At 54.2% G+C, this 11,515-nt stretch overlaps 1 protein-coding gene across 1 annotated transcript; it reads left to right on the top strand.

The window, feature by feature from the left end:
- The first annotated feature begins 2,084 nt into the window (after positions 1 to 2,084).
- On the top strand, positions 2,085 to 5,357 carry KISS1R (KISS1 receptor). The gene is made up of 5 exons (XM_055431149.2): positions 2,085 to 2,328; positions 3,116 to 3,240; positions 3,815 to 3,950; positions 4,212 to 4,444; positions 4,598 to 5,357. The coding sequence occupies exons 1-5, from the start codon at positions 2,085 to 2,087 to the stop codon at positions 4,994 to 4,996; spliced, it is 1,137 nt and encodes a 378-aa protein (XP_055287124.1). The 3' UTR covers positions 4,997 to 5,357.
- Positions 5,358 to 11,515: the final 6,158 nt, after the last annotated feature.

The following is an 11,515-nucleotide window of genomic DNA, read 5'->3' as shown; positions in this document are numbered from 1 at the left end:
GCTTGGGCAGGGTCTCTAGGTGTAGGGGCGATATTTGGTCTCCAACTCTAGCCCACGATGACCAGCCACTCAACAAATGTGCCAACCTGGGTCTTGACCTGATTCTTGAGCCTCACTCATTCTGTCCTCACTGTTTTATTTTCTCCCCTTGACTCATTCCTCTCCTCACCCCCCTCTTTTATTGGCAGACGTGGGGGAGGGCAGCACAGTGGGGCATTTGGGACCCCCAACCAGGGATCAAACCTACATCCCCTGCCGTGGAACCGCAGAGCCTTAACCACTGGACCACCAGGGAAGTCCCTGTCATCACCTTCCTGTCATAACACCCTCCCAGATCCTTGGCCTGCCCAGGAGCCACCGCTGTCCCCCAGAGCCCCGGCCCCCTTCTCACTGATCTCCCAGGCCCACGCAGCTGAGCAGCCTCCCCAGAACAGTTCTTCCCCTCTCCAAGTATCCTGGGGTCTCCTCATCCTAACCTGGCCCTCATTACCACCCCTGTGTGCTTAGTCATTTCAGTCATGTCCAACTCTCTGTGACCCCTTGGACTGTAGTGGTCTGTAGGAGAGACTGCCAGTCTCTGTCCATGGGTTTCCCCAGGGAAGAATACTGGAATAGGTTGTCATGCCCTCCTCCAGGGGATCTTCTCAACCCAGAGATCAAATCTGCATCTGCTGCATTGCAGGTGGATTCTTTACCACTGAGGCACTGGGAAAGCCCCTCCAATACCACCCCAAAGGGATGTTTTTCCCTTTTCTGAATTTTTAGGCCATTGTCATGATGCTGAAGGTATGAAAGGGGTGAAAAGATAAATGTCCCCCTTCCCCCCATTCCAGGCTCATTGTACTTTCTTTCGGAGATGTTTAATGCACCTTGGTGCCTGTGCGCATTTTTAAATTCATTAATTTTTTCATATGCTGGATCTTCATTGCTGCACTCAGGCTTTCTCTAGTTGCAGACAGCAGAGGTTACTCATTGAGCTGGCTTCTCTTGTTGCAAAGCACAGGCTCTAGATTGGGCTTCAGTAGTTGTAGCATGTGGGCTTAGTTGCCCCCGGGTATATGGAATCTTCCCAGATGGACCAGGGATTGAACCTGTGTCCCCTGGATTGGCAGGCAGGTTCCTAACCACTAGACCACCAGGAATGTCCCTTGTGCATACTTCATTGTTTTTCCACCTTTTAATCTTTGTTTTACACAGAGGACAGCATTTTTTCTTCTGCACCTTCATGCCCTGTTTCCTGCCTCACAGGATACGTTTCTGAGTGTGGATTTGGAGATCAACGTAGTTCTCTATAAACTGCCCTTCACCTGGTACCCACCACACTCCTGGTTCCCAGCAGCACAGATGACTGTATCCCCAGTGCAGACAGCGGCCAGTTGATTGTCCATTACGGGGAAGGTGGACAATCCCTAGGGATCTGATTTGCATCAAAGTCTTGGGCAGGTTGAGTTAGTGAAAGAACAGGCATCTTCTGACCACCAGATTCTGGGCAACCCTCCCTCGCCCTGAACCTTCCATGGCTCCCCAGTATCCTGGGACAAACCCTGGCAGCAATGATACTCAAGGCCTGAGAGGGCTGGCCTCACCACCAGCCCAGAGCCCCAGCCCCATGGAAGGTCAGAGGCATGGCCTCTAACGGGCTTCATCCCCTAGTCTCTGAGGCTTTGTCCCTCTGCTTTTCTTGCTGGTGAGTCTCCTGGGGTAAGGATGGGTCCTTCCCGGGTCTACAGCATCCTCTAGGAAGCCTACCGCTCCCCCTGCTCTGCTCCACATTCCCTTCCCCAGTCCTCCTCCGGTGCTCTCATCCTTACCTTGGAGGGGGAGGACGGGATGCGGGAGCAGGGTGTTGCTCCGGTGAACAGAGGGCGCACAGGCAGGGGAGGGAGTGGCCAGCGGCTGCAGGAGAGGCGGGAAGGCGGGGCAAGGTGGGATGCGGAGGTATAAACGCGCAGTGGCTGCAGTTGAGGAGTCCAGGAAAGCTGCGACCCAGACCTTGCAGCGCATCCCCGGAGGGCGATCGGGAAAGTCACGGCAGCGATTGCAGGGTGCAATCCCGGAGGGTGGTCAGGAGGAGGAGGGTGGCAATGCAGCCCTTGTCCGCGTCTGGGCCCAACGCGTCCTGGTGGGCGCTGGCCAACACAACGGTCTGCCCGGGCTGTGGCGCCAACACCTCGGACGGCGCGATCCCTGCGCCTTGGCCCGTGGACGCCTGGCTGGTGCCGCTCTTCTTCGGCGCGCTGATGCTGCTCGGCCTGACAGGGAACTCAGTGGTCATCTTCGTCATCTGCCGCCACAAGCAGATGCGGACGGTGACCAACTTCTACATCGGTGAGCGCCCGGCGCTTCACGGTGTCGGAGGGCCATTCCGGGGGTCTAGGAAAGGGCGTAGTGGCCGGGGGGCGCCTCTAGCGGTGAGTCGGGGTCCTCTCAATTAGGGATTTCTCCGCTGCAGGGTCCCTGGTCCTTTCCCTACTGTCCCTGTACCTTAGGCTAGAGGTCGCCAAATGTGGCGTTGAAGAGTTCTGTCTTGACTGGAGTAGTTAAAAGGGAGGTTGGAAAGTGTGGCCCACGGAGCTCTAGCCACTGTCACTCAAGAAAGATGTCCGATGCAAATGTGTGACATTTGACATTTGTAACACCGTGTGGGATGAATAAAAGGAGTGGGGGAAAGACTGCATGGCCCGCGGGCCCCCAGTTGGCAACCACTGCCCCAGAGGCTCAGTTTATACGTTTGTGTGATGAGGGTGCCCTACCTGGGTGAGGACTCACTCAGTCCGTGTTCTCCATTCTCTGTTGGCTGGCACCACTCAATTTACAGATGAGAAAACTGAGGCTCGGAGGGCAAGGGCCTATTTGCCGTCCCGACGGGTGAGCAGGGCCCATTACTGCTTGAATGGCTACAAAGCAGGAGCTGGGTGAGGGGTGTTTGATAAATAAAAAAGTGAGAGGAAGCGCCCAACTTCTCTGCCCACGGATGCTGGGGTCTCTCTGGGTGCCTCCCGAGCCGCCCTGCTGGTCACTTGGACAAAGGCGAGACCCAGGAGGCTGGGCGAGGGCGCTGAAGGGCTAGGGCGTTGCGCCCCACATTCAGAACCCGCGCGTTCCCGGCCTGCAGCAAACCTGGCGGCCACGGACTTAACGTTCCTGCTGTGCTGCGTGCCCTTCACCGCTCTGCTCTACCCGCTGCCCGCCTGGGTTCTGGGCGACTTCATGTGCAAGTTTCTCAACTACATCCAGCAGGTGCGCGGGCTGAGGGCAGACGGGCCGGGGGCGGAGTCTGGGTGTGGGCGGGGTCGGACCTCCTGCGGGCTGGTGCGAGCCAGGGGCTGTTGTGGAGGTGGGCGGGGCAGAGTCTGGGTGTGGGCGGGGTCGGACCTCCTGCGGGCTGGTGCGAGCCAGGGGCTGTCGTGGAGGTGGGCGGGGCAGAGTCTGGGTTGGGGCGGGGGCGGCCTCCCTGCTGCCTGGTAGGGGCCATGGACCGGGTGTGGAGGTGGGCTGGGCGGGGCGGGCACTGGGTCTGGGTGGGTAGGACTGGGGCAGGTATTGGGATCCTAATAGGATGGCTTTGCCTCTCCTGGTCTCAGTCTTGGGGGTTTCAGGCTACCCCCGAAGGCTCCTCCCTCCGCCACCATCCTGGGCTCCTCTCTGGCACCCCCTTCTCCTGCCCCTTCAAACGTGGGTCCTGGAGACCTTCCCGGGTCAAGTCCTGCCTGTACTCGAGTGGCTGGACAGTGGGGGACCCGCAAGGAGGGCGCGGACAGGGAAAGGCCCTGACGGGGCAGGGGGCCAATCGCCGGACTCCTGGCTTTCCCAGGTCTCGGTGCAGGCCACGTGCGCCACCCTGACTGCTATGAGCGTGGACCGCTGGTACGTGACAGTGTTCCCGCTGCGCGCCCTGCATCGCCGCACGCCCCGCCTGGCGCTGGCAGTCAGCCTCGGCATCTGGGTGGGTGAGTTCAGCGTGGCGGTCGCACGGGTTGGGGGAAACAAGTCGTCGTCCCTGGGCTCACCCCCTCCCACTGCTTCGATCGTGCATCTGGGAAATGGGCGCACTGGCGCTCCCTGCAAGGGCCCCTGAGGGCGGGAACCCAAGTGGACCCGCGCCTAGCAAGCCCTCAGTGGCCCGCTGCCCGGGAGGCACCGGGGAGACCCGGGCCCTCTTGCGCCCCTCTTCCCCCCGGGGCAGGGTCTTCAGCAGGGCCCTGATGCAGGCTCGGCTGTCGTGTCGGCGCCGGTGTTCGCCCTACATCGCCTGTCGTCCGGACCGCGCACCTACTGCAGCGAAGCCTTCCCCAGCCGCGCCCTCGAGCGAGCCTTTGCGCTCTACAACCTGCTGGCACTCTACCTGCTGCCGCTGGTCGCCACCTGTGCCTGCTACGGGGCCATGCTGCGCCACTTGGGCCGGGCCGCCGTGCGCCCAGCGCCCGCCGACGGCACCCTGCAGGTGGGCGGCTGGGTGGGGGAAGTGAGGCGCATCTACGGGAGGGAGGGCGGTGGCCCGGGTTGGGGGTAATTCGAGAGGGTCAAGAAGAGGAGCGGCCGAGGAGGGGTGTAGTCGCCGCCAGCCCTTCGCCTTCCCTCTTCCTCCTCTCCCCAGGGGCAGCTGCTGGCGGAGCGGGCGGGTGCCGTGCGGGCCAAGGTCTCGCGGCTGGTGGCAGCGGTGGTCCTGCTCTTCGCTGCCTGCTGGGGCCCCATCCAGCTGTTCCTGCTGCTTCAGGCGCTGGGCCCGGCCGGCGCCTGGCATCCGCGCAGTTACGCCGCCTACGCGCTCAAGATCTGGGCACACTGCATGTCCTACTGCAACTCGGCGCTGAACCCACTGCTCTACGCCTTCCTGGGCTCCCACTTCCGCCAGGCCTTTCGCCGTGTCTGCCCCTGCGCTCCCCGGCCGCTCCTGCGGCCCTGGCGGCCTGGACCCTCGGACCTTGCGGCTGCCCGCCAAACCCAGCTGCGACGCCTGGGCCACGGCAGGCCCCCCGAAATCAGGCAGCGGTAGTCCCGGGCTGCGTATGCTGTGCGTTCCGAGGGAACACACTGTGTCTCTCGGAGCCTTCTCTGAAGGGATCGACGGGCCCCTCTGAAACAGGCGGGCTTAAATAGCAGCTGCTATTATTCTGTTTCTGCCCCAAATCATAATAGTGAAAAGGCTTTGCCCTCTTGCAACATTTGATACAAATCTGCTGTATGTTTGCCACTGTTGATGCTGTAATTATTCTTTCTGTGTTTCCTGAATTGAAGATGCTTTGATGCTGACATTTTCTGGAACTTTGGAGGAAGCGTCAATAGGACTTTTCACACGCTGCCCTGTGGTTGACTGTACAATTGTAAGACTGTACAAATGTCATTTTCAGAGATACTAAAAAGTGAACGTGATGTACATCTTAAAATGGATGAAATAAGGTATTCTTCTTGGTACCTTGTGAGTGAGTGTTCAGAGTCCTGGCTGGAAAATCATGGGTGTCATTGAATAAATAGCAGAGACATCACTTTGCAGACAAGGTCCGTATAGTCAAAACTGGTTTTTGCAGTAGTCATGTATGGATGTGAGAGTTGCAACAATCTTTATAGAAGGCTGCTGCTGCTGCCGCTGCTGCTGCTGCTAGGTCGCTTCAGTCGTGTCCAACTCTGTGCGACCCCATAGACAGCAGCCCACCAGTCTCCCCCATCCCTGGGATTCTCTAGGCAAGAACACCAGAGTGGGTTGCCATTTCCTTCTCCAATGCATGAAAATGAAAAGTGAAAGTGAAGTCGCTCAGTCGTGTCCGACTCTTAGCGACGCCATGGACCGCAGCCTACCAGGCTCCTCCGTCCATGGGATTTTCCAGGCAAGAGTACTGGAATAGGGTGCCATTGCCTTCTCCATATAGAAGGCTGAGTACCTTAGAATTGATGCTTTTGAATTTCAGTGCTGGAGAAGACTCGAAATCCCCTTGGACAGCAAGGAGATCAAGCCAGTGAATCCTAAAGGAAATTAACCCTGAATATTTATTGGAAGGACTGATGCTGAAGCTGAAACTCCAATACTCTGACCAGACGATGTGAAGAGCCGATACACTGGAAAAGACTGTGATACTGGGAAAGATTGAAGGCACAAGGAGTAGGTAGCAGAGGATGAGAGGGTTAGAGAGCATCACCGACTCAATGGACATAAATCTGAGCAAACTCTGGGAGACAGTGAAATACAGCGAAGCCTGGCGTGCTGCAGTCCATCGGGTCTCAAAGAGTCAGACATGACTTAATGACTGAACAACAACCCAAGGGAGCAGGACCATTGCTACATAACAGCCCCAAGTAAAGAGGCCTATAGCAACATCAGCGTCTTTTTCAAAACTAGTGTCATTAAAAAAATGTTATTTGGCTGCAACGGGTCTTAGTTGCAGCACACAGCTCAGTTGCTCTGAAACCTGCGGTATCTTAGTTCCCTGACCAGGGATAAAACCCATGTCCCCTGAATCATATGGGGGAGTCTTAACCACTGGACCACCAGGGAAGACCCCAGCATCAATCACTGCTCATAGTTCTGTGGGTGAGTGGACCCAGCCAGGCGGTTCTTGTGATCCATGGGTGGTATTGGGTGGAGCTGCCAACCCAGCGGCTGAACTGGGAAGGCCAGAGAAGGCTTTGCTTTCAGTCTGGTAGCCAGTGCGCTTCCATGGCTGCCTGGACTTCCTCCCAGCAGGGCAGTCTGGGGAAAGTCAGACTTTCTACTGAGCAGAGACTTCCAATTGGAGGAGGAGCTGCACAGCATCCAAAGGCCTGCAACCTCACCCCTGCCACAGGGAGTTGTTGGGAGCTGTCAGGGTCACAACCAGATTCAAGGTGTTGGGGGCAGAGCCACCTCATTGTGGGTTCAACTGCATTTGTCTGTGGGCGGGGGGCAGGGCTAGGGTCAGTCCCTGCAGGCCTCAGCCTTAGTCTCCCTGAAGGACAACTGCCCATCTCGAGGAGGACTCTGTCCCCCCAAATTATTAGGGGACATCCTAGGTCTCCAAAGAGCCCAAATATGCAGAGATGTTATGTGAGAAGGGGAGGCCATTCTGACATTGATGTTGTCCTGACCCTTACCTGTGGCCTTTGCACAGGCAGGTCCCTTGTTGCTCCAGGTCACCTGCACCCTTGCTCATCTATCAAGTCTCAGCTCAGCTGCCTCCTCCTCCAGGAAGCCCTCCTGGATACCAGGAGGCTGGGTCAGGCCCCTCACCTGGGCCCAGGGCTGCCCCATCTCAGCTCTGACATCCTTGTACTGTACTTGCTTGGTATGTATCTTGATTGGTCCCCGGTGTGTCCCCAGGGTTCAGCACACAGTGGGAGTGATTAAAAGAGATGGTGTGTATACAGGGAATGGCAGAATTTCTCTATGAAAAATGAATAAGAAAACAAACAAGGAGTTCCCTGGTGGTGCAGTGGACAAGAATCTGCCTGCTGAAGCAGGGGACACAGGTTCAATCCCTGGTCCAGGAAGATTCCACATGCCAAGGAGCAACTAAGCCTGTGCACCACTAAGCCTAAGCCCACATGCCCTTGAGCCTGTGCTCTGCAATGAGAGAAGCCACCACAATAAGAAGCCCAGGCACTGCAATAGACAGTAGTCCCCACTCACCACGACTAGAGGAAGTCCGTGAGCAGCAACGAAGACCCTGGGCAGCCAAAAATAAGCAAACAGTTTAAGGGGACTCTTAGGCATCTATCTCAGAGAAATAGAAACTTCTGTTCACACAAAACCATGGCTTCCCAAGTGGTACTAGTGGTAAAGAACACATCTGCCAATGCAGGAGACATAAGGGTCACAGGTTCAATCCCTGGGTTGGGAAGATCCCCTGGAGGAGGGCACGGCAACCCCCTCCAGTAGTCTTGCCTGGAGAATCCCAAGGACAGAGGAGCCTGGAGGGCTACAGTCCATACCACATACACATATGATCATAGCAGCTTTATTTGTGATACTCCCAAATTGTCAACGAACCAGATGTCCCTCAATGAGTGAGTAGTTGAACAAATCATGGGCCAGTCCATCCACAACTGCTCAACTGTTCGAAGTTATGAACACACTGCTGATACACACACACCCACGGCAGATCTCTGGGAATGATGCTGAGTGAAGGGAGGAACCCTGCGAAGGTTACATGAGGTAAGATTCCATCTGTGTAACCTCCTCAAGGTAACAAAAATATGGAATGGAGAGCAGATGCAGGGTGGCCAGGGTAGGAGATAACAGGAAGCAGACAACATGCAGGACCTTTGTGACGGAGCCACTCTGTCCCTGGACGTGGTGGAGACACAAACCTGCACGTGACTGAACTGCAGAAAAGGAAGTGGGCACACACGAGTACGAGTGAAATGGGCACCCAGATCCACGGGTGGGCTCTGATTCCAATGTTGAACGACATAGTTTTGCAAAATATCACTGTTGGGAGAAGCCTGGTGAAGGGCGTGAGGGAGCTATCTGCATTAGAATCCACAATACTCTTGAAAAAAAGTGTTTAAGAAATGATGTGAAAAGCTTGAAAGGGGACATCGAGGAAGCGGCATCTTCCCCAAACTGCAGACCCCACTTTGTCCTCAAGCCTGTTCATCTGGGGACTGTTTTCAGAGCCCCTTCTGTGTGCCAGGTGCTGTGTGTGAGGCACCCTCTGACCCGTGCCCATACAGAGCCCCTGTCTAGTTGGCAGTGGGGCCAGTAAGTGGTAAGCTACCTGCTGCTGCTGCTGCTGCTAAGTCGATTCAGTCGTGTCCGACTCTGTGAGACCCCGTAGACGGCAGCCCACCAGGCTCCCCCATCCCTGGGATTCTCCAGCAAGAACACTGGAGTGGGTTGCCATTTCCTTCTCCAATGTGTGAAAGTGAAAAGTGAAAGTTAAGTAGCTCAGTCATGTCCAACTAGTAGCGACCCCATGGACTGCAGCCCACCAGGCTCCTCCGTCAATGCGATTTTCTAGGCAAGAGTACTGGAGTGGCTTGCCATTGCCTTCTCCGGGTAAGCTACCAAGAGAGATGCAAATAAAAGCACTGCAAAGGGTTACCAAGGAGATATGGGTGTCCTTTGTGAGCAACTGTAAACCAGACCATGATTCAGGGAAGGCTTCCTAGATGAGGTGAAGCCAGGAAATGTGACCTCAGCTCAGAGGTGGGGAAAGAGCATATCCGATGGCGGCCACAGCCAGTGCAAAGGCCATGAGGCAGGGTATGCCTGGTGAATCTTAGAAATAGGTGGGAGGCAGGTAGGGCTTCCCAGGTAAGGATGGGAGATGAGAGAAGTGAGAACAAGTGATGGCCGAGACCTTATAAGCAAGGAGATGTGTTGGGTCTGTCCTGAGTGGGTGGGAACCATAGAAGGCTTCTCAACAGGGAGGGGTATGGTATAAGGTATGAGGAGATTTTTTTCAATTCATTATTTCATTCTTATGATTACTCTAACCTTTGTGGGATGCCAGCACCAGGTAAAGGCCAGTGCAGCTGATTTGGGTAGAGATGGAGCCAGAAACCACAGCATGAGAATAAACCCCAGAGGTTAGGGTGGGTCAGGAGAGGGGTTAATTTCAATTTCAGGTAAATAAACAGTGACAAAAGTTTTAGTATCATTATGTGCTGTGCAAAATTGGGATATATATATATATATATAAACTATTCGTTGTTTTGCTTTTGAATTGTGATGCTAGAGAATACTCTTGAGAATCCCTTGGACTGCAAGGAGATCAAACCAGTCAGTAGAGGAGAGTGAAAAAGTTGGTTTAAAACTCAACATTCAGAAAAGTAAGATCATGGCATCCAGTCCCATCACTTCACAGCAAATAGATGGAGAAACAGTGGAAACAGTGAGAAATTTTTTATTTTTGGACTCCAAAATCACTGCGGATGCTGATTGCAGCCATGAAATCAAAAGACACTTGCTCCTTGGAAGAAAAGCTATGACCAACCTAGACAGCATATTAAAAAGCAAAAATATTACCTTGCCAACAACGGTCCATCTAGTCAAAGCTATGGTTTTTCCAGTAGTCATGTATAGATATGAGAGTTGGACCATAAAGAAAGCTGAGCCCCGAAGAATTGATGCTTTTGAATTGTGGTGTTGGAGAAGACTCTTGAGAGCCCCTTGGACAGCAAGGAGATCAAACCAGTCCATCTTCAAGGAAATCAGTCCTGAATATTCATTGGAAGGACTGATGCTGAAGCTGAAACTCCAATACTTTGGCCACCTGATGTGAAGAACTGACTCATTTGAAAAGACCCTGATGCTGAGAAAGATTGAAGGCGGGAGAAGAAGGGGATGGCAAAGGATGAGATGGTTGGATGGCATTACGGACTCGATGGACTTGAGTTTGAGTATGCTCCGGGAGTTGGTGATAGACAGGGAAGCCTGGCATGATGCAGTCCGTGGGGTCACAGAGTCGGACATGACTGACTGACTGAACTGAACTGAAAGGAAAGACTGATGCTGAAGCTCCAATACTTTGGCCACCTGATGCAAAGAACAGATTGGCTGCAAAAGACCCTGATGCTTGGAAAGATAGAGGGCAAAAGGAAAGGAGGCTTAGGGTTACAGAAGGATGAGATGGTTATGTAGCATAACGGATTCAAATGGACGTGAGTTTGAGCAAACTCCGGGAGACAATGAACAGGGAGCCTGGCATGTTGCTGTCCAAGGGGTCGCAAACAGTCAGATACAACTTAGCCACTGAACAACAATAACAGCAAATTTCTTGTTTATTGGAAATTCAAATGTAACTGCAAGCCCTGTGTTTTATCATCGAATCTACCCGGGGGCATTTCAAAGGAGCCACAAGAAAGGCTAGGCTGGCCTGTTTCCTCATCCGACCGGGGAAATTCATTTACAAGTGAAACAGCGCCCCCTGGCGGCTCGGACTCGAGGCCCCGCCTCTGGCTGCATCCCGTAGGTACACGGCAGGGGGCGCGCGCACTCCGCGGAGGGTCGAGTCCACCCCACAAAGGAACCCCAGCGCTTGTAGGGAGTCTCTCCCCTGTACCCCAACCTAGACCCCGGGCTCAATGTGTGCCCGGTGCAAAATAAGTCACGTAGAGCCTCATTATGAATGTCCTGGGTCTCCTGGGCCCCTTCCATGAAGAAATACTACTAATCATATTTTGTTGCTGCCTTGGTATAAAGACAAATTATCTTAGGGTGGATTCGTGACTATACATTCCTTATAATTATACTCGATTTTTTCATCTTATTCTAAGTTAAAATTACATTTTCACAGACCCTGGCTCGCAAAGACAAGGAAACCTGGAGGCCAAGTGTGGGTGACTAGAGAATGTTCGGGTTCAGGGGGTTTTGGGGGGCTGAGACATTTTGAGATTGAGATGGTGAATAGTTCAATTTGCCCTCCACCTCTGTGCAGACAGACATCAGAAATACCACGGGATTAGGGAGGACAGAGGGAACCTGTGAATTCATTCATTCAGACAATTTCATATGTCAGGCCCAGCCTCAGCACTGGACATGCAGCCAGCCATGCTCAAGGCTGACTAGGTTAAATAAATACAGCTGTTTTGAATAGAA

Source organism: Moschus berezovskii, chromosome 8 (assembly GCF_049115385.1).
Source record: "Moschus berezovskii isolate FMDL1 chromosome 8, NW_MosBer_1.0, whole genome shotgun sequence".
In the NCBI taxonomy this organism is placed as follows: Eukaryota; Metazoa; Chordata; class Mammalia; order Artiodactyla; family Moschidae; genus Moschus; species Moschus berezovskii.
The sequence above is the reverse complement of the archived record's forward strand: the minus strand, read 5'-3'. Positions and strand labels throughout refer to the sequence as shown.